Source organism: Centrocercus urophasianus, unplaced genomic scaffold (assembly GCF_019232065.1).
Source record: "Centrocercus urophasianus isolate 14NV4802_14NV808 unplaced genomic scaffold, USGS_Curo_1.0 seq_14, whole genome shotgun sequence".
In the NCBI taxonomy this organism is placed as follows: domain Eukaryota; kingdom Metazoa; phylum Chordata; class Aves; order Galliformes; family Phasianidae; genus Centrocercus; species Centrocercus urophasianus.
This window is the reverse complement of record NW_024884586.1, coordinates 36299672-36322715: the sequence shown is the minus strand read 5'-3', so window position 1 is coordinate 36322715 and position 23044 is coordinate 36299672. Positions and strand designations below refer to the sequence as shown.

The 23044-nt window shown below is 36.3% G+C and overlaps 1 protein-coding gene across 13 annotated transcripts in view; it reads left to right on the top strand.

Moving 5' to 3' along the window:
• The window catches only part of PTPN21 (protein tyrosine phosphatase non-receptor type 21), a 58713-nt gene that overhangs the window by 11788 nt on the left and 23881 nt on the right, over nucleotides 1-23044 (top strand). For all 13 annotated transcript variants that reach the window (XM_042815090.1, XM_042815091.1, XM_042815088.1 and 10 more), the window contains exons 3-18: nucleotides 1426-1595; nucleotides 2793-2890; nucleotides 5410-5477; nucleotides 5914-5984; nucleotides 7326-7413; nucleotides 7633-7721; nucleotides 8630-8717; nucleotides 8861-8940; nucleotides 10773-10833; nucleotides 11815-11899; nucleotides 13973-15435; nucleotides 17730-17867; nucleotides 20379-20600; nucleotides 21187-21315; nucleotides 21638-21872; nucleotides 22410-22570. In XM_042815090.1, coding sequence (XP_042671024.1) covers nucleotides 1426-1595; nucleotides 2793-2890; nucleotides 5410-5477; nucleotides 5914-5984; nucleotides 7326-7413; nucleotides 7633-7721; nucleotides 8630-8717; nucleotides 8861-8940; nucleotides 10773-10833; nucleotides 11815-11899; nucleotides 13973-15435; nucleotides 17730-17867; nucleotides 20379-20600; nucleotides 21187-21315; nucleotides 21638-21872; nucleotides 22410-22570 — 3246 coding nt within the window. The remainder of the gene's footprint in view (nucleotides 1-1425; nucleotides 1596-2792; nucleotides 2891-5409; nucleotides 5478-5913; nucleotides 5985-7325; nucleotides 7414-7632; nucleotides 7722-8629; nucleotides 8718-8860; nucleotides 8941-10772; nucleotides 10834-11814; nucleotides 11900-13972; nucleotides 15436-17729; nucleotides 17868-20378; nucleotides 20601-21186; nucleotides 21316-21637; nucleotides 21873-22409; nucleotides 22571-23044) is intronic.

Sequence of the window (23044 nt, the reverse complement as noted above, 5' to 3'; positions counted from 1 at the left end):
GAGAATTGACTTCATTGCTCTCCCTGCATTCTGATATGGAGCCATGCTGTGGTTGTGTGCATGTGTTGGAGCTGTAAGGAATGGAGTGAATACCATGATGCTGGATCCTTCACCTCATTTAGATTTTAAATTAAGAAGATGGATTTCTATGTGATTTTTCAAATATGCTTGTTTTCACAGGAAATTACTAAAACACAGATTTGGTACTACCAGCTCTCATTCCCCAGTAAATTTTAAATTTGTGCTCTAAAACATCAAAATGATAGCTTCTGAGAAAATAATAAATATTTTCCTTGAAAAGTGGAGAATTTTTCCAGGTTTAATTCAGGAAAATTATTGAAAAGAACGTATTATGATAAATATTCCTGTATTTTGTAAAATGCCTTCCTAACTAGCTTTATTTTGCTCAATTTAAAAACATCTGAAAACATAATAATGTAAAGAAAAGTGCTAGATTAAAGGTGTTGGCATTTCTACCATTTCAACATATAATGATGTACGTGTAGCAAAGACTTGGAAAATCTCCATGTGAATGTCCTCAACTTAGTCGGTGTTTCATTGCATTCCCTTGCCTTCCCTACCTTCCACAATAAGAAAATTTAATTATGATTTCTAGTTTTTCTGTGATAATGCCATTATTATTTTCCAGTACATGTCTGCTTGATAATTCTGAACAGAATGAAATAGGTGCTACGGGAGAAGAAGATTTTAATCAGTTTAAATGTACTGGGGAGATTTAAATTTGAATGTTTTGGAGTCATAAAAATAGTCTAGTCCAACTTTTTTTTCAAAGCAGATCATGTCCAATCAAAGTTTTACTGTGTTACTTAAAATGTTGTTCAGTCAAATCCCAGGGATGGGCATCCCTCAGCTGCTTTGGGCAATTTCTTCCACTGCATATGGAATTTTGTGGATTTTTCTTGTATGATCAAGAGTTGCCTGCTCAAGCAAGGCAGATTGCTGCTCATTTTCTTGCTCAGTGGAATAAACCATACATGCGTTTGATGAGGTAATTTTTGACTATTTTTTGGCCTATGCCCTTTTGTCCTTCAGCATCCTGTGTGAACCTGCCCACTGGTTCCTAAGACAAGCTGTATTCTGCTGTCCTGTAGTCCAATTCTATCTGTATTTATCTCTTCTCTTAATTTTCTTGTTACATTTAAATGCATTGCCTCAACTGAGTCAGGGACTGCTCGCAAATAAAAACTAGACTTGATAGCCCTTATATATGTAAGTTGTTTATCTGGATGTAATAACTGGGTTTGATATTAAAATATTATGTCCCTCCAGTTCTCTGTCTTCTCAATAATCTTAGTCTTAGGATCTTAAGTCTTCTATTTCTAGGTAGCAAGACTTTCATACAATGTATTTTATCTAATATAGCAATATCTAATTTGTTTCATCATTGAAATGATTTTCTTTCAGATAACGTATTTCAGTCTGTGGTATTACAACAAGCAGAATCAGCGCAGATGGGTAGATTTGGACAAGCCTCTGAAAAAGCAGCTGGACAAATATGCCTTGGAACCAACAGTGTATTTTGGAGTAGTGTTCTATGTGCCTACTGTTTCTCAACTTCAGCAGGAGATTACCAGGTAAGCTTTATAAATTTGTCGATAACTTTACTTTTAGCATCCTGAAATACATAGCTCATGTACAGATTGCCTGCTTTTCCCTTCCTAGACTTTATAGAAATAGAAATCGTTGTTTTAGGCAGCATTTATATAAAATATAAAAACTATGTATTTATTTTCCTTTTCAATGTTTTAAAGAATTTATAAACTAAGCAAAGAAATAATGTGTCAGCAATCTTAGGAATTTGCTCTAGCTTGCTTTGATATACTGTGGCTTTTTCCTTTCACTTTTTTTAAGGGCCTTGGTTTGGGCCCAGTTAGTTTTGATTCTTTTTTGTAAGGATATTATCTGGTGTAATGTGGCATAGTGCTTTTTTGTAATAGGATCCAGGAAAAGTCTAAACAACATTTATGAAATCTCACTGAATTTTAACAGTTCAGAGAAGGAAGACAACTGTGTTTTAACTTCTGATTATCAAAAAGTTTCCATGACTTTTTTTTTTATTTCTGAATTGCAGCACGTGCTTCATTGTTTTCAGTGTTAAAGCTTTACTTCATAACAGTTAATGTACAATATGAGGAAGTCAGTAATTTTTTATAAATTGGTCTCAAAGAAAACAAATGTGCTTCTTGGCTAAGGTAGGGTGTGATATGGATGACTGAATGGGGTCAGAAGAATTCAAGAAAGTAGTGGTTTGGACTGTGGACCACAATCCACAGTTACAGCTTAAAGGGTTTGCATGTTCAAGAGATAATCCAGGAAAAGATCAGTTTAATGGAAAAAAAAAAACAAACTGAGAACAGACTATATTTGGGAATTGTGCAGAAATGAAAGTAACTGTCATGATTGAAGGGATATGCATATTGGATTTACTGGAAGGGAATGCAGTAATGCTGCAGCAGCATAGTGGACAGTGTGCTGCTGGATGGTTTGCTAGTGGAGATAGCAGCAATACTAAGGAGGAAGAACAAACAAATCATGAGGCTATGGTTGTAGATGGAAACTGTGAAAATTCTGTGCCTTTCAAGGGGATCAGGATTTGATTCTGAGGTAGATAAATGAAAGTTGAAGAAAGAGTTGGTAAGGACCATATAGGGGATCTGAATGATGAGTGTCCTCCCCACATGCTAGTGAATGGAGGGAGGACGTGCAGTCTCTTGAGAATAAGGAGCCCATTTTAGCTGTTCCTTTTATTTTTTTCTTTTTCCTTCACATAGGTATCAGTATTATTTGCAATTAAAGAAAGATATCTTGGAGGGCAACATTCCTTGCACATTAGAACAAGCAATACATTTGGCTGGTCTGGCAGTTCAAGGTAAGTAAAGCAATTGCGCTAATGTTGCATTGGAAGTTTGTTGATATATTTTCTGTTGCATGCTTTCTGTTTATTGCTTATCGACCCCTCTTCATGCTATAAGAGATCTGCAAGAGGTAGTTGCTTTCCAGTGTAAATTTTATTTCTATGAAGCACATTTTTGTTTTCAGTTGATAACCCTACAAATGCAGTGAAGGTTCAGTTCAGTTCAGTAGGTTATGAAAGGCGAAAGGCTTGCTCCTTAGAACTTCGTCAGCCACTGTATTGGGAGGGAAAGGAAAAGAGGGGGAGAGAGGGAAATGGACAGACAGTGAGATCTGAATACTGAATACCAGTACTTACTGGTATTTCAGAGCAGTCCTCTGAGGTGTACCTTAGGTACCTAGACACTTGAATTCCTTCGGAGTACTCAGAAGCAAGTTGTATGCTTGTGTGAGCAGAGCCTTCATCTGTTTCTCTTACTGAAAACTCTTTATTCTGACATCGTCACATGAGAAAGGGACGTACTTTAATAAGCAGATGTGAATGTACAGCAGTACTAGGATATCTGGGAAAAGAGGTGGAGATACTAACACCAAAGTTAGGAATTTTTAACAGTCTGTGTACTATGTTAAAATCTTTCCTGAAAACGCATTTTTGAGGTGCATATGTGAAAATAGTTACTTTGTTTTTCCTAATTAGTGTTTTCCTAATTAATGTTACCATGTCTGGTGTTCCCTGCTAACATGTTTGTTTGATGTGAAATCTCTCAAGTCAACAGTTTTTTAATGTAGTAGCTTTGTTTAAATTGTGTCTATGTAAGGCTTCTCTGTGGATGTCACTCCAGTACATCTAACACAGTTGTAAAGCTGCATATCACTATCAGTGCATACAGCCACAAGATTTTTTTTTCTTTTTTTGTTTAATTTTTTTAAATTGTGTAATGACTACAACACATTAAAGATTATGATCATGTTTTTCTGAGAATATAGTATCAGTGGTGTAGATGAATAATGTTAGTGTTTATGTAACAGTGTATCTGTTTAATCTAAGCCAGGATTTAATGGTCTTCAGCTGGCCAAATCTTGCTTTGTTATTTTAATATCTTTAGACAGTATAAAAGTTTCTCTGCTCTGTAAGTTGTTTATAGATATCTTTCAATGTAATCCTCTTTCCAGATGGAAAATATTTATCCTTGTAGCTTTCACATTCTTCTCTCAGTCTTTTATGTGAGAACTACATGTGTTGATAACATGATGAAAAAACAACATAGAAAAAGTGCAGGTTCTAAATTAATGCACTCCAATGACTGAAGTAGCTTATAGAAGGTAGGTCAGTTAATTTTAGCTAGTGAACTAACAGAAGCAGTTGTTTGCTGTTTTGAGTGCGGTGAATTCAAGAACGATTTGTGTTTGAAATACTTACAATAGGCTGCTTCTAAGCACTGCTTTATCTCAAGTACTTGGTTGGTCTAGTGTGTTACAGGCTCTTCCCTTTAATCATGAGTAACTTGCAGAGTAATTGCTAATGCATAATAAATACTTGATTCCTAAATGTCTCTGCAGTTATACTATTATAGGTTAGAATCTGTGTAATGTAAATAAGATGCGGAGATTATGTTTCTGTGGTTTGGAGAGGCTGTTCTGGGCAGGCTGATATTTCTTAGAACAGTTTATCTTGTGAGATTATACATACATTTCTGATTTAGGCTGTTTTATTTCTTTGAACTGTTGGCTACTTCTTTCCTAGAAAGAAGAAAGACGCAGATTCTTCTTGATGCTTTTTGGTGTGACATAAAATCAATTTTTATTAAGTTCTGTTGGAGCATATCTTTGAATCAGGGAAATTAAGGCATCTGATTTCCACTTTCTTGATGTCTTCATGCAGCGAGTTGTGAACAGAAGCTGGAAGCTGCAGAGTCCAAGGTGCTCTGGCTGCTCGGAATCCAGCAGTGAGAACAGTCTATCAGCTCAATGCTGACAGTGTGGTTGTGTGCAAGTACATATCAGAGAGGAGGAAGTAAAGACAAAGCCACACTCTTTTCAGTGGGACTCAGGGACAGAATAAAAGGCAATGGGCACAAGTTGGGATATCTTATAAATTTTTTGTTGTGAGAAAGGTGAAACACCGGAACAGATTGCACAGAAATCTGTATTCAGAACACGACTGGGGGAGGCCCTGAGACAATCTGCTGTAGCTGACCTGCTAGGGCAGGAGAGAACACTAGTCTCCAGAGGTGCCTTCTGTCCTCCACTGTGATTAAAAACTGCGCAAATAAAAGCCTGAGGAACTTGGAGCAGAGTTCTGCTTGTTTTATCATTTCTTCTCCCCTTCTATCCACAAGCAATCTGACCAATTTTTCTGAAGATAAGAACATGGAATCTGTTTTTATTTTTCTCTTCATAAACATTACTGGTTAGTGCGTTGTTTTAGATCATAGTTCAGTAATATGAAGATTTGCTATTTGAGGATCCTTCTGCAATTGATGGGGTATCAAATAATTTTGTTATAAATGTTTGAATGCAACTTTTATTTTTTAGCTGATTTTGGAGACTACGATCAGTATGAATCTCAGGATTTTCTACAAAGATTTGCTTTGTTTCCTGTGGTAAGTAATTTCTTTAAGTTCTTTTTTTGTGTTACTGATCACAAGCAAACTGTGTTGTAAGTAGCTCTTCAGTGTGCTGAAGCCAAATGTGAGACTGATAAATCATGATCTTTAGTAATGATTTGTATTTATTCAGCTTGCTGCTCCCAAGATTGTCAAATTCAGTAAAGATTTTCTGAGAACGTGGTGAGATATTACACAGAAGCAAAGATATTGCAAGATCTTTTCAGTTATATTGTATTTAAAAGGTTATGAGGGTAGAGACAAGAAAGCAAGTAAAACACTTCAAAACTGTTTGTACTTTTTGGCTTTGTTATACAGAGTCTAAGCTTCAAAATTAGTGTGGAGGGTTGATTTCTCTGTGTAAAGACATTATAGCCATTTTATTTCATAGAATGTTTTGTAGTTCATTTTATAAATGCTATCTTACCTGAAGGGTTGGCTACAGGAAGAAAAAATATTGGAAGAAGCGACACAGAAAGTTGCCTTACTACATCAGAAATACAGGTAACGATTCTAAAGCTCTTTATTGCACAATTTTGATGTGACTACTTCAGTAGCTCAGGGAGTTGAGAATCTCAGAAGGAAGTTGAACTAATTTAGTCTCATTTAAATGAGTTTTTTCACTGATATGGCTGTGTCTTGTTGTTGTTTGATTTTATTTTTTTTTTCTAAACAAAAACTGAACTAATGACTCCTAAACAAGAGGATTTTTCTAGAAGATTAATATGGTGCAGCAGTAAATAGTGCGACTTCACCTGATAAAGAATCTGAAACTTGTTTACAACATGAAATTGTGGCCCCAGAAAGATGTCTCTGAATAAACAATACTGGCAAATTCTGCAGGCAGTTGAAATGTAAAGATGGTCATTGGGCCAGAATGCTTGTGATCTAAGGCTGCTAAATGTGATGGTCCAAGACAAAGGAAAGTTACTTTCTCTGTTGTCAAATTAGCAAGATGTGTTTATGACTATGATAATAATACTAATGTGGGTTGGCTTTTTTTTTTTTTTTTTTTTTTTGTATTACTTTAAAGCGAAGGTTTGAAAATTTCAAATTGATTTAGCTTTGAAATGTTTTCATTACAAAATGGAACGTATAAGGTCTAGCGAGAAAGGCTGATCTGCATGACATTAGGACAAAGAGAAAGAATAAAGAAAACTATGATTGAGAAGGTATTAAGAGGCATAAGAATGAACGTGACAAAATTTTTCAGGTAGAGATAATGCCTTCTGTGAGAACAACTGAAGTATTTAGGGAAACACATGATTTTAAGCCCTGTAATGCTATTGCAAATTAGTGAAAAAAGTGTTTTTGACAGCAGGTTTCATAAAAAAAAGCATACTACCTTAACTACAAATTTTATCATGCTGAAGTTTTCAAACCATTACAATTAAAACTCTGTTAAGATTTAGAAAATAACTCTCTCAACAAATTTAATGTAGTTCCTTGTATACTGCATATGTTTATCTGTATACTGCAGTAGGAGAAATTCAGGTCATTAACATGTGTGCTGGAATACTTCTTATGATAAAGTGAGAAAATAAGGTGACAGTGATGGATTGAAGAGGGATGTAATGATTTTGTGCCATCAGCAGAGACAGTAATTTTAACTGGTCTTTGCTGACATTTCTGGTAGAGATGACTAAGACAAAGAAGTAACCAGAATCACAGCATAAAGGCGGGAGGCAGGTTTTCGGATGTTGGTACAGATTGAAACAGTATGTTTTGATGGGTGCCTGATAGTCTTGGTGGTGTTCTTGTAGATTTAACGGTGTCATTCAGAGTAAAACAAATATATTTTTTATATTGTTGACTGTATTAGCTGATCACTGTTTTCTTTTATAGAGGCCTTACTCCTCCTGATGCAGAAATGTTATATATGCAAGAAGTGGAGAGAATGGAGGGCTATGGTGAAGAGACCTATCCTGCAAAGGTAAACGGGGCTTTAATTTTTGTCTCAGTTGCTTTTCTTCCCTATGTAAAAATAGCTGCTTCCTGTTAAAAACAAAGGCAAATAAACATTACTATCCTCAAAGCAAAACACATACTACTCCTCCTCTCTCCTCTGAATTCTGAAACTGTTTGTTACTCATACAACTTTGCTTTCCAAGTATTTTTCTGTATATGCATGATTTTTTGCAACTTTTTCCAGGACAGCCAAGGAAGTGACATATTCATTGGAGCATGTCTTGATGGTATCTTTGTGAAACACAAAAATAGCCGGCCTCCTGTTGTATTTAGGTTAGTATTGTTCTGTGTTAAAATATCTTTATAATATCCTACACGTAATATTTTGTGTGTGTACCTCACTAGCATGAAAGACTCTTAGATATGATGTGTGCTTATTCGTTTCATAAACTTGAGCATTATCTTCTAGTCCTTATGCTAAATAAATAGTGAATTTTGAGGGAGTCATAGAATGGCTTATGTTGGGAAGGACCTTAAAGACTGCCCAGTTCCAACCTCCTGCGATGAGTTGGTTGCCTCCCACCAGCTCAGGCTGCCCAGGGCCACCTCCAACTTGGCCTTGTACATCTCTAGGAATGGGGCACCCACAGTGTCTCTGAATAACCTGTTCGAATACATCACCACCTTCTGAGTAAATAATTTTCTCCAAAAACCTGAACTAAGTCTCCCCTTCTAGTTTAGAACAATTCCTCTTGGTCTTATCACCATCAAACCATGTAAAAAGTTGGTCTCCCTGCTGTTATCTCTTTAAATACTGAAAGGCTGAAGTGAGGTTGTTGGCTATACAATTAATCCCTTTAAGCTGAATTAATTTTAAGAGATGAACATGTAATATACATTTAATTGTGAAACATTTCTTGAGTCAAAAAGAAACATCTGTGCACATAACATATAATGTCCTAAGATATGCACGTAAGTTTACTTAGCAATATTCACATGTACAACTATCCAATAATCTCTCATATTTTTATATAAAATATATGAGAGTTGAATGGTAAATTTTGCATCAGTGTTTGGAATTCATACATTTTTTTTTAAGTTAGACTGTTACTTAATGTTTTGCTAGTGTTACTTAATGTTTTGCTAGTTAAATTGTAGACATGGTCTCTGTAATTAAGTTGTATTTTCTGTGGTTTGAAAAACATAACTCACCAGTCATGTTCTGTTCCTTTTGTCTATAGGTGGCATGACATTGCCAACATGTCCCACAACAAATCCTTTTTTGCATTAGAACTTGCAAACAAAGAAGAGACAATCCAATTCCAAACGGTGAGTGGATTTTTTTATTTTTACTTTTTTCACTTTTTAAAATCACTTAATAGCAATTTAGTCTTTCAGTGACTTCTATGAGGGTAAGTGATGAATATGCGTATTTTGACTAATGAGCAAATTTTGGTTTTGTTTTTTGGCAGGAAGATATGGAAACAGCAAAATATGTGTGGAGGATGTGTGTGGCTAGACACAAATTTTACAGACTAAATAAATGCAGCTTGTAAGTAGAATACTTTAGCAGAATACTTGGTGCCCTTGAAGTTCCCCTGGAAAAGCAAAATTTATTATAACTTCTGTAATTTCTGTAGTGTCATTTTTAGATTATACTTTATATGGCTCATATTTTTTTCCTTAATCATCTTTGAGATCACCAGTTTCTCACACTTGCACTTTAGTATGATTTACAATGAAGGACAATATTAAGTACTGAAAATCTTACTAAAACTAGTAATATTTGACCCGTGGTGCTGGATCTCAGTGCTGTGACAGACTAGTTTCTTTGGAGGCTATTATTGCTAGAATGTTTGTTGGAAGCACTGGGATTGGGTTTGGCCTGTGATTGGGTGAACTGCCCTGAAAGGACACTCTGAAGGCCTTTAAAAGGGCGGGAAGTGTATGTGAAGCACTCCTGAAATGTGCTGGATTGACAGCTGAGAGGTATGTGGTCCTTTGGATATTCATGGAATCTGTATAGCTCAAGTAGCACCAGTATGAAGTAAATTTAATACAATTCATCAAATTAAATTTAAATGGGCTGGTCTCCAACTTGTAAATCAAGGGTTGGAATTTGAGCTAATCATTTCCACTGGTACAGATTTCTTTTAGTTAAGTTACTTCAGACAGAAATAGAGAAATAGACGTAGTAAATAACCCACAGAAAGCTATCTATGGAGGTGTTGATTTAAAATTCCCTACAGTTAACAGAATATTTTGTACTACGGATGATTCAGTGGCATGGTTAATTCTAATTCTTCTTTTTAGAAGAGTAAGATTAATTTGCAATAAAATAGCTCTCATATCTCTAAGCTTGTAAGGCTGGCTGCCATTTGAGAGAGTTGAAAAGTGTTAGTAGCAGTGGTGCGTTTCTGGAAATTGTGAATTGCATTTTGAATAATATAGTTCTGTATTGAATGTCAGTCTCTAGGATTGCTTACTTTTGACCCTTTCACAATATGGTTTTATAAATAGGAAAAGTCATAAAAAACACTGTAATTATCTCCATACTGTGACTCCCTGTCATCTGGTGCTGCTGCTGAAAACTCTTACGCATGCCTGTATGAAGTTCAGACTGCTTTTCTTTATCTGCATGTACCTTGTATTTAGAGATTCCCTGGACTCTCCACCTGAGGAGGGCTCTCAGAAATCTTCACTCATTCTTTCCCTTCCACGCTTTCCAATCCTTTCTCGTCCTTCACTTCCCAAAGGGTGAGCTGAAAAATCATTTTTCTTTCTAATATCTGGCATCTGTATTACTCTGCCTTTTTTTTTAACCTCTGTCTTGCTGCGGGAGTACTGGTGCAGTGTAGGGTGGGGAAAAAGGAGCTTAAGGTTTTTTAAGAGTCCAACATGGAGGCAGTCCAATAAATTATGAAAAGTTATTATTGTTAGCTAAAATGTTAAAGCATATAAATTCTCATGCAGCATAGTCATACTTTCTGGTTTCTCTAACACTGCAAATGTCAAGGACCCCTTTTAAGCAATGTTATATATGGTTTTGCAGAAGAAGTTACTTACAGTGAGATTTTCTATGGGGTTCAGATTTGGAACTAGTTCCCTTTTACCCTTCTGCTCAGCTTCAGGGCCATTTTCATTTTATGCTTTGTATAAAAGAAGTGCAAAGAAGTAACTGAGGCATTTTGATCTTGTGATTTTGCTCATAGCAGTGATGGTTTATGCACAGAGGTCTTTCATTGTGAGACTGTTGGAAGGACTGCTTAACAATGCTGCAAAAAGTGCAGAGTGATTTTAGCTGACCTTGGGAGGTCTTTCCAAGTTTTGAAATAAATCTTGGTGTTGTAAGAATCTTCTCTCACCATAAGATTTCTTCTGTAGACAAACACAGCCCATTACAGTGAATCCTGTTAGAAGGCGGTCTTCTTCCAGGATGTCTATGGTAAGGAGAGAAAATAGTTTTATACAAGGGCTGCTCCGAAAGTAATGCCTCCTATTTTATCACGTGGGCCCGCAGTGTCAGCAGTGGATGTTGGTGGTATGGCAGTACAGGTTGAATCCTCCCACCAGTATTCCATTACGTTTTGTTGCTGAGTGGCAGATAGCAGCAGAGGGGAAGTCTGACGGAGTGGTGCATGATGTGGAAGTGTACATGAAATAAAGGTGTGGAATTCCTCCATGTGGAAAAATTTGTGCCCATTGACATTTATTGACTTTTGCTGAACACTGGTGGATACCAGACGGTGGATGTGAGCACAGTGAGATTGTAGGTGGTGCGTTTCTGCAGTGGCAGCAGCAGTAATGTTTCACCTCTGCTGGTGCAGATTTTTCTAAGCACAGCATGTAGGCTCTTGCTCATCACTGGTGTAAATACATAACAAATGGTGGTGACTATGTTGAAAAATAGTATTTTTCAGCTTAGAACTTGCTCTATCAAATAGCATTCTTGTGCGATTTGTATCTGTTTTAGTTTCCACTGAAATAAATAAGGAGGCATTGCTTTTGGAACAACCTACATTTTTGCACTTATAAAGATTTAAGTTTACTATGAAACAGATGTTAATTTCCTTCTGAGAAGTAAAATAAGCAGTGAGAAAGATGAAGCTATTATGTGATAACTGTTTCTGTCTTGTTGAAAGGCTGTTATGTAACTTCTGATTAATGGAATTAAAGTGATAGAAGTGAAAAAAAATTTAAAACATTTCCAGTTTGCTTACTCAATCTTAGAGACTATCCTGCATGTCAGATGGCAACATATAGTCTGTGGTTATTTTTTTAATATATAATTCTTTTACGATCTTTCCTAAAGAGAAACTTAATTGCAGATTTAGAGAAATGGTTTAAGAGTCTCTGTGTGTGTAATTGTCAAGGACTGTGTACGTAAATAATGAGATCTTTAACTAATGATAAAATTCTTACTTAGCCCAAGCCTCAAGCTTATATGATGCCTCCACCACCTCAGCTGCATTACAATGGTCATTATACTGAACCATATGCATCTTCCCAAGGTGAGTCATAGCAGATTTGGAAACTTCCAATGCTTAAATAATTTTAAACAGGGTAGAAAACAGCAAATCTTGTGATTTTTATGAAGTCTTTTTATTTTATGAAGTTTAAGGCCACAATACTTACTTAACTTTGAAGGTAAAAGCTATAATTGTGTTTATAGCTACTTGGCTAGAGCTAAACATGAAACAGGCTGGTAAAGCAACAGTCACCAATGTGTTTGCTGCTACTCTACATGTATGCTGATGTGAAAAGTGAGATAAGAGGTAGTTATGGTAGACAGATACAGCAACTATTGATTATGATTCCTTGTGTGAATCTGACTGTGTCTTCTGGTTTATTTAACAAGCTGGTGTATTATGGCATTCAGAGATTCTTGTCAACATCAATTTTACTAACTGCAAAGACTAACTAGGTCCCCCAGAAAATTAAAAAAAAAAAAAAAAAAAGAAAAAAAAAAAGGGAAGGAAAGAACAATAATTGTCTTTCTGCATCCCCTTTTTAAGCAGTTTCTCTCAGATTTTGCTAGACTGCAGGGTTTGGAATTAAAAGGCTTTGAAACATTTCTTTGGGGAAAAAAAGGAAAAAATAGAATTCTCAAGAAATACACACTCCTAAGCTGTTTCACTCTGGAGCCGTGGCTGTTTTCTCTGCTTTTTTGATGGTTACGCATAGTGTGTTTACTCAACAAAGTTTGTGCCCTAGAGAGATTAATCTCATTTTTTGCCAATTTGACTCAGTTTTGACAGTGACCTTTCAGTCTGTAACTCAGCTAGATAAAAAAAGACTCATAATAACTCATTATAAGGAAATGTGCACATTTTCAATGTAAATAGTTGTATAAGTACTCAAAAGTTATATATAGATTCAGAATGTACCTGAATTGTTTGCAGTACAGTGTTGGAATCATTGCTTGATGCAGTGAAGGCTATAAGGCTTCTTAATTCCTACAGTACAGATCCTACTTTTGAACATTTTTTTCACAAACAAAAGAGTTTTTGGTTGTAGGTAATTTCATTAAAATAAGTATGGAAATGGTGAACTTACAGAATCATAGAATGGCCTGAGTTGAAAAGGACCACAATGATCATCTAATTTGAACCCTCCCTGCTATGTGCAGAGTCACCAACAACCAGACCAGGCTGCCCAGAGCCACATCCAGCCTGGCCTTGAATGCCTTCAGGGATGGAGCATCCATTATCTCCTTGGGCAACCTGTTCCAGTGCATCAGCACCCTCTGTGTGAAAAAACTTCCTCCTAAACCTCCCCTGTCTTAGTTCAAAACCGTTCGCTCTTGTCCTAACACTATTCATTCCTCCTCATGTTTGTATGCACAATACATAGAATACATACTCTGCATATACAATAATACATAGAACTTGAACTGTTATATCATAAAAATCTAAAAACAATGACTTAGTTCTTTTCTCCTGCAGCTGGGCAAATTGTACAGCCAGTGAAATAATTGTTAGAGTACTATATGTATATTGTCTATAAACTTCTAGGAAACTTTCTTTACCCATCAGTGGTAATATTAATGTGCAAACATGGTTTTGCACATATTAATGTGCAAAAATGGTTCTTGTTTAAACTGGATCCAAATTTTCTGGATAAATTTAATTTGATTTTTTTTTTTTAAGTGCTTGTTATCCACCTATGTCCTGAGAGTGTTATGAGGAGAGAGTGTTTGTTTTTTCTTGCTATTTAAACTGATCTCATTAGGCTACTGCAAACCTAGGTGTAGATGTTTGTTCCTTCAGTCAGAACTGTTTAAATTTTTATATGGATTTTACTTAATTTAAACTTAGCAAACCTATTGTAAACTGAAGAAAGCTCTTATGAAACAGAGGTAATTGCTTTCCAGTAGGAATTTGCATCATCTATTCTGGTAAATATACCTTAGGTATCTACAACACCAAAAAAGCTGTGTTTTTTCTCTTCCCAATTGAAAACATATGACGAAATATGACTGAGATTTTGAAAGTCTGAAACATCAGTTAGCTACATCTTAATAGAGAATATCTTTGTTGTTCAAGGTCTTGAACATAAAGATTGTTCTTAAACTTTACTTTCAGATAACCTCTTTGTGAGCAGTCAGAATGGATACTACTATCACTCTCAGACTAGCTTGGATAGAGCCCCTCATGACTACAGTGGTCGAATCCGCAATGGTAGTGTCTATAGTGCACATAGCACAAACTCCTTGAACAACCCACAACATTACCTGCAGCCGTCCCCCATGTCCTCTAACCCAAGCATTACTGGGAGCGATGTCCTCAGAACTGATTATGTTCCATCACATAGACATAGTGCCCTAATCCCACCATCTTATCGGCCCACACCAGACTATGAAACTGTGATGAGACAACTCAATAGAGGAATGGTACACACAGATAGGCAGAGTCATTCAATGAGAAATCTTAACATCAGCAATACATATGCTTACAGCAGGCCTGACGCCTTGGTTTACAGCCAACCTGAAATACGAGAACATGCCCACTTCACTTCCCCACAATCTAACCATTATCCATTTAACCTGAACTACAGTTTTCATAGCCCATCCCCCTATCCCTATCCTGCTGAGAAACGCCCAGTTGTTGGGGCAGTCAGTGTGCCTGAATTGACAAATGTGCAGCTCCAGGCTCAGGATTATCCAGCACCAAATATAATGAAGACCCAAGTCTATCGACCACCTCCCCCATATCCATATCCAAGACCTGCAAATAGTACTCCAGACCTTTCTCGACATATCTACATTAGCAGCAGCAACCCAGATCTAATCACGAGGCGAGTTCATCATTCTGTCCAGACATTTCAGGAAGACAGCCTGCCTGTGGCACATTCTCTACAGGAAGTCAGTGAACCTCTAACATCGGCGCGCCATGCTCAGCTGCAGAAAAGGAACAGTATTGAAATTGCAGGCTTGACTCCCAGCTTTGAAGGAATAAGAATAAAAGAGAGGACCATGTCAGCATCTGCAGCAGATGTGGCTCTTCCAAGAGTTATTTCGGAAGGGTCACAGCCCAACATTCTGATAGAGAGAACAAAGCAAAAAGAAAATGAGCATGATGAAGGTGTGAACTGTGATCACAAGAAAACCCTTTCAGATGCCACTATGCTGATTCACAGTAGTGAGGAAGAAGAAGAATTTGAAGAAAACAAAGCTAGTACTAGCCTCTCTCCTCTTCCTGAAGATCAAACCCAGCTTTCATCCATTATGGGTGGCTATTCTCATGATTCTGTACTCAACTACCCCTATAGCTCAGTTGCTTCATCTACTGGCCCTTTGCATATTCTTGAGCCTAAATTACATATTTCAGAAACGGAAAAGAGAATGAAAGATGTAAGTCCAGTTCATTTACTAGTAGAAAACCAAGTACAGAGAAGAGGGGAAGGACTGCTTACTCCATCTATGTCAGAATCTGACCTTACAACATCAGGGAGATACAGAGTAAGGAAGGATTCAGTAAAGAAGAGACCTGTGTCCGATCTTTTGTCTGGGAAGAAGAATATTGTGGAAGGCCTTCCCCCACTAGGTGTAAGTGGATATTATTTCTTGTTTTATGTTGTTTCAGGATGTTCTGTGGCCAGAGTTATGTGGGGTTTCTAAGTGTTTTTGTTTGTTTGTTTTTAAATCAACCTATGTTTTTAAAACATATGAATTGAAAGTTACTTTAAGCTTTATCTTTATTCTTCTATTTTTCTCTCATTAACTTTGTTTACTTATACTCTCTGCTGTGTCTGAGCTTTGTTTGTGTAGCCCTCCCACACAAATCCAACTCTGCAGCCTTCATCCATCTGACATAGCTAACCTAGTTAGCAACTAGTTTTTAGTTCTAGATCCCAAATTCTAGCCTCCCTATCCTTATCTGGAATAGAACCAGATGTGTCTGTTCCACTATCAACTTTCTAATATTAGAACGTCCCTCACTGAAAAATCAGATATAGCTGAATGTTTAACTTTTTAATTCCTTTATCTTCTTATTCTGACCTAGGAGGATAACCTGACACATCAGGCAATAAATTCTTTGCTTGTGTTCTCTTCTTTTCTTTCCTCCATACCTTCCTCTTTTCATATCCTTCTCCTTTTGCCTTGCCTTCCAGCTGTTTTTATCTCACTGAAGTTATTTCTTTCTGTGCCCCTTTCTCCTATTCCAATCTTAAAAGCCATAAAAAGAAATCAATTGAACAACTGCGATTTTCCCATTTCCTACAATCCCCTCTACATAGAAGCATCGAAGTCTGCTCGGGACTGTATGATTTCACTTGCACTCTTTATTGCTCACTCTGTTTGGTTTTATTAGTTCCTGGCATATTTCACATGTTAATGGAGGAATACATTTTTATAATTTTTTTTTTGCTTTTTTTTCCCCATTGATTCCTGCTAACTTTGCCTCCCTGAGTTTGTGTCAAATAGTTTTCTGCACAAACTGGTCTGCAGTGGAAGTGCTGTACAACTTCTGCTGCTGTGCAGTAACACTTACAGCTGATACTACAAAAGCTAACCTGAAGTAAACTATGTATTTAAATTATTGCTGTGCGCTCAACTTTTTATGTGGGACTTCTTACATGTAGAACTGAACACAATTAAGTTGTATAAATTTCAATTTATTTAAAAATTGTTTTCCTAAATTTCCTGCCTTATATGTTAGGTGGATATAGAAAAGAGGTGATAGCTTTCTCTTTATATTCATATGTAGAAAGACTCACTTTGCATTTTTTTTTCTTTGAAAGACATGTTTTCAGATGTTGATGGGTCTACCAAAATCATACCTTGCCTTTTCTTTGTGATAGCCAAGTAAATATTTAAATCAACTTTTTGAAATGAAGTTGATATTAAAACTTATTTGCTGAGCGCTTCCAGTGAAATACTTTCTAGGTTAGTAATATTTAAGATTTCTATTGCAGAATAGAGAATTGTGGTTTTAATCATATATTAAGATGAACTGCCTTGAAACAAAAGCTGTCCCTGCAACTCCTTTTGCATTTTGCTTTTTCACTTTCCAATTACGTGCTACTGCTGTGTTTATGTTCACTTTTAAAAACAGTCTCAACCTTTTAACGTTGTCATCTTATTCTAGCTTTTGGAAACATTGAAACCATTCAAGCAGAATATTTGCTCATATTTTCAGTGCAGTGGTTTTTTGTTTTTTTGTTTGTTTGTTTGTTTGTTTGTTTGTTTTAAGAGCTAAACTGAGCAACTGAAGGAATGGTAGTTTTCTCACTTATGCTTTCTAAAAGAATACTTTGAATTTATCCTTACATTGGAATCTCCTGTTGATATTTCTCTCAAATAAGATTCATAGTCTAGTTCAGGACTCGGATCTGCCTGTTCTTCTGTGTTCATATTTTGTATGTGCATTTTATTGCAGAGGTAGTCAAACATTTTATTATATCTAAATAACTTATAGTCTCATTGTTACGATCATCTGTAGAGAAGTGTCTGAAAATTGTCTATCAAAAGTTTGGTTTTATTTATGTATTTATTGGTTGGTTAGTGCTTGGATAGTGATTCCAGTTCTGTCCAAGGTTATTTATCCAGTGTAGCTGCCTCACAACCTCAGTTGTGAGCTTTGTAGGAAACAGTATTTGCCATTCTTATGCAGTTTCATTAACCTGTCTGGAATGAAGACAGACTTGTGTTGTGTCCTTGGAGGAATGTTGTCCCACCACTCTAATCTCACTGCAATGCTTATCATGAAAAAAAAAGTCAGAGCTGTTTGCAGAAGGGGTCAAAGAAATATCCTTTGCTAAACTGAACTCATCTGGATTGTGCTTCATAACTTCATCTGCTTTTTAAAAATATTTGTAAATTTTAGCTTTTCTTTTCAGGGCATGAAAAAGAATAAAACTGATGCAAAAAAAATAGGGCCTCTAAAACTTGCTGCCCTAAATGGACTAACTTTGGCTAGAATGCCTCTGCCAGATGAGGGGAAAGAGGAATCAACAAGAGCAACAAATGATGAACGGGTATGGTGAATCTTTTAATCTTTGATTTGTCATTTACATGAGTGGTTTTTCAAAATCAATTGCATATGAATGGTGCTTTGTGTCAACTTCAAAGTGCTTCCGATTCAGAGCAACTCAAACGCTGAGAACACAAACAAAATGAAGAGTGAGACTTTGATTGTGAAGTCATTGCTAGAAGTATTAGGTGTAACTCAAGTTTTTCTTTAAGGTAAAAGATGATGGTGATTTTACCCAAGTCTTACCCTTTGAACACATGAAATCAATTAGTATCTTCTGATACATTTTTATGCCTAGTCTTTCTGTTTTCTCTTTAATTTTTTGGTCACTTCCAGTAGTGAAAACAGATTAAACTTAAAATTCTGAACTTGAACTTGATTGTAATGATTAGTAATGTATGTAATTTTTACAGTAAATTGTGTAGTCAAATTACATCCCTAAGAAGCTTGTGGAGATTGTATTCATGTTTTCCTCACATGGATTCCTGAAACTATAGATGCTGAAATTTTATTTGCTGAAATTTTAAAACCACAAAACAATTTCATATCGCTGAGTGGAGAACAACAGGTTTTAGAACTGAGGATCATTCTTTGAGAAAGTAAGACTTCATCTACTTGTACCAGGGTAACCAGCATACAGACGTACTTCAGCCTGCCTTGTATATTGTTACATAAGTGCAGGGAAGTATGATATATAGTCAATCAACAGTCTGTGAAATGCTATTTGCAACAGTACTGTTATCACACATTTGATCAGGGAGCAACTACATTCACCAGGATCTGTGGTGATTATTGTATATACTCTGACTATTGGTCTCTTGGAATCTAATGATGGTTGGACATCCTCAGCTGCAGAACACTATCTGCCTTCATTTGTTTACAATCACTGAACAGGATTAGAACCTGAAGGGGCAGTCACATTCTGACTAGTAGCAGTTTTAAGGAACAGGCCAAGAAGATTAGTTGCAAGTTACACAGTAGAAATTTGGTCTTGTAGTTTGAGGGCTTGGATTGAGATTTATAGGAGAGAAATTCGACTGTGAGATTCAGCTGTCCTGTGCTGAAATGGCTTTTTGAACTATATGCAATTGTTAAAGATAGTAGGGGAGGTCAAAAGTTGACATCACATTATTAAAGTACACGTCTACATTTAGTACCTATGTTGGTTATTTCCTCTTATTTATAGATATCCTCTCTTCTCGGGTTAATGTTAATTGACTTCAGGCAAATCACCACCCAGCTACTTTTGCCCAAAGTATTGAGGGAGAAGAAGAAACTGTAAAGTCAAGTTATGAGGAAGATGTAGATCTCTACATGTTCTCTTCAGATAGTCATGTAGAGGAAGAATAGTTATCATAAAATTGGAATGACTGAAGAAGCAGTACAAATCAGATATGTGACATAAAAGAAAGTCCAGATTGCAGATATTTTTAGAAGACAAAGGAAGACTTTATAGTTGATGCAGTGCCTGTTTTATTGCTCAGCTAAGTGTTACTATCAGATTAAATTAGAAAACTTGACCTAACAATATTAAAGGAGTTTAGACGGTTAACGTACCGATGTGTAAATTGCATATGAAGGAGGTCTTACATCATCCTCTGCAGCATTTGGCATTGAAGTTATTTGATACAAGATACTTTTCTGATCTGATACTACAGAGCAGTTGCTGAAAGAGGCTGGGGACATGTGACATAGATGAAATTTTCTGGCTGAAATCTTACATATTTGTCCTCTAATTATTGTTGGCAAAGAGATGCTGAAATTCCAGAAGTGTCTTATGATTTAGAAAGAACTTGGTTTTGAAAGTATAAATCTTTCAGTGGGCTAATTTAATAAATCAGATTGAATTGTACTACAGAAAAAAAATCCTTGTTTGATGCCTAAGTTACAGGAGGTTGTAAGAGGACTTTACTGCTGTCTTCAATGTTTAATGTTTTCAGTCTAAGTAAATGTGGAATTCTGAGGGGGAAAGATAAACTCATTTACTGAGGCAAGCATTTTGCTTTAAATCTGTGGAGTTTTTCTTGACTTAAGTGACAATTTTGACTTTTTTTGGGGGGGGGGGAGGTGGGGTGGAGGGAAGGGATGAGGGCAACACAGTTAAATGAGATTTTAAAAATGATCAAACCAATGTGCTTTGTCAAGAAGAATGAAAAATGAGTGTGTCTCATTTAAAAATACTCAGAGAAGTTTGTAGTGCAGCATAATTACTGGGTTTAACCAAGTGTTTGTTTTCCCAACTAAGTTGCCTTTAGAGAAGCTAAAAAGCAGTTTTTGTTATTCACCAGTGTTATCCACCAATTCAGTGAATTATAACAAGATTTTTTAGGCACTTCTCATTTGAACAAAAGTCCTTTTGGTTAGAATTGCTTCTAATTTGTTCTGGTACGTTTGTAAAAATAATATTAGTTTGAAAAATGTAACAAAATTGTACAGAAGGGGAATTCCATATTAAAATAGACTCATTTTAGAGTGTGGCTTCATATGGTTATCTTTTTTTTTTCCTCTCTGTTAGTGTAAAGTTCTGGAACAACGGTTAGAGCAGGGGATGGTATTTACTGAATATGAGCGCATTCAGAAGAAAAGGCTTATAGATGGTGAGTGCTCAATAGCTCGGCTTCCTGAAAATGCTGAGAGAAACCGGTTCCAGGACGTCCTCCCTTATGATGATACCAGAGTAGAACTAGTCCCAACCAAAGAAAATAACACGGGTTACATCAATGCGTCTCATATCAAGGTGAGAGAAATGATGTTGGAGTAATGTTTTCCTCCCTCCCTCTATACTTGTTTTTGTGGGAAAGATGAAAACTGTTTATCCCCACTGTCTGGAAGAATAGTAGAGGGTTAATTATTGGAGAGGTCTTTGTATTCACTTCTGTGTTGAAGAGGTCTTCTATATTGATCGTCTCTCTCCTATCTCTTCCACATCTCTCCTGATTGATACCAACAGAAGATATGTCCATTCTTCCATAGTTATGAAGGCAGATAGCTTTTAAACGAATTGGGATTCCTTGCAATGATTAAAACATTTTTTCAAGTCCAGTGACAATAATTATTTCCTCATTTTCTGTACCTTCAGGCTAGATCCACAACAGGCAGTAGTCTGGGTCCTTGCTTAAGTTTCCTTTAATGGTTAGAGGAACAAATGAAGATAGAAGGAATTCTGCTCTTCCATAATATTCTGATGCCCTAAACTAAAGAGGCAGATATAAATCAGAGTGCCTATTTTTTGCTATCTTTTTGAGTTTGTGGATCTTAAAATGGCTAAGAAAATGAGGAAAAGATTTTAAATAATTAGTAATCTAATCTATTTCTTTTTACAGATCTCTGTTGGTGGCATAGAGTGGGATTACATTGCTACACAGGGCCCTTTGCAGAATACCTGTCAGGATTTTTGGCAGATGATCTGGGAACAAGGGATTGCCATCATAGCTATGGTGACAGCGGAGGAAGTAAGTATAAACCAGGTCAGATCTACCCCTGAACTTCATGCAGTTTTGTTCTGATTTGTTAAAAGAAGGGGCTCTTTGCTTCAACTTGCTTCAATAAGCAGACCAGTCAAAGATAATTCTCTGATGACCCCTCTGTATTGCTTTCCTTGGCAATTTAGAAAAATCTAAATTTGCAAGCTCTTTCCCATGGAAGACTGGTTTATTTAGTGAAAAAACAAAACATTGTAGTAGCGCTTAACAGAAAAGAAATACAATTGTTACAAGAACACTAGTTGTTATAAGTGTCTTCGCATCTCTTTTAAGCGAATGTTTTACTCTTAAGGAAAGTGGGAGAGAAAAAAGCTTCAGATACTGGCCACGTCTTGGCTCAAGACACAACACTGTAACATATGGAAGATTTAAGATAACCACACGATTCCGTACTGACTCAGGCTGCTATGCAACTACGGGACTGAAGATTAAACATCTTCTCACAGGACAGGAGAGAACAGTTTGGCATTTGCAGTATACTGACTGGCCAGAACATGGCTGTCCAGAGGATTTAAAGGGATTTCTCTGTAAGTTGTATTTAATGGCTTTCTTTCATTTCTCCTTTTCTCCTTTCTTTTTTTTTTTTTTTTTTTTTAAATCACCTAAGATGTCTGCTAAGCAGGAATTAACTTGTGAAATTATACCAAGCATGCTACTGCAAAAGATATATTTGATCCAGTAAGAGGTGTTGAATTATATTTCTGGCAGGAATATTTCTGCCATTTTGTTAAAGTGACCATTTAAGTGAAAACCTAGATATATAATTTAGTAAGAAGTCATATAGGTTAAAGCATAACTATAGCAAGTATGACACATTTGAATATGTGCCAATAAGCTGGTTTTAGTGGGGAACAGAGGAACAAGGAAAACTTTACAGAAGTTGGATGATTGTTGTAGATCTGTATTGCTCTAGTTGGTTTATGACTTATGATTTATGTGATATGTGATTTTTTTCTGTGGGATGTCATTTGCTAAATTACTACTTCTGATGGTCGTTCAGTCTAACAACATTGCTTGTGTAACTTTATCTCCTGAACTTATTCTCATTTTGTTCAACTTAATAGCATACTTGGAAGAGATACAGTCAGTGCGGCGCCATACAAACAGCACTGCAGATCCTAAAAACTCTAATCCTCCTGTGCTGGTGCATTGCAGTGCAGGTGTGGGACGAACAGGAGTGGTCATATTGTCAGAGATCATGATAGCTTGCTTGGAACACAATGAGGTGATCTATTTTTCTTTCTAATTTTTGATAGTGTTAGGTAGTAAAGAGTAAATAACCCGTTTAATAAATATTATTGCTGTTCATCTGATCTTTCCCAAGGAATGGCCTTTGGAAAAGTTTTTACAGTTATGGTTGAAAGTGCTTTTGGCAATTTAATAGAAGTTAATAATCTTCTAGTTTCCCACTTACACACTGGGTATTGGAATGCACAGTTGGATTCTTGACTGTGTAGGATGTTGAGTCACTCAGTGGAACAAGGTACGCCCTGGGCTACTAGGCATGTTTCAGGATTTTGCCCTGACTTTAACACTTTTACTTCATGCCTTAGTTTTAATAGTTAATATTAAAGAAAATCTTTTGTAGCTGGTCTCTGTGCTTTTTATTTAACATTTTTATTCCTAAGTGTAGTAGTACTTGTAGTATGGGTCTCAGCAGAGGACAAAGTGGTAGCTTAATTAGTAAAACCTAGTCTTC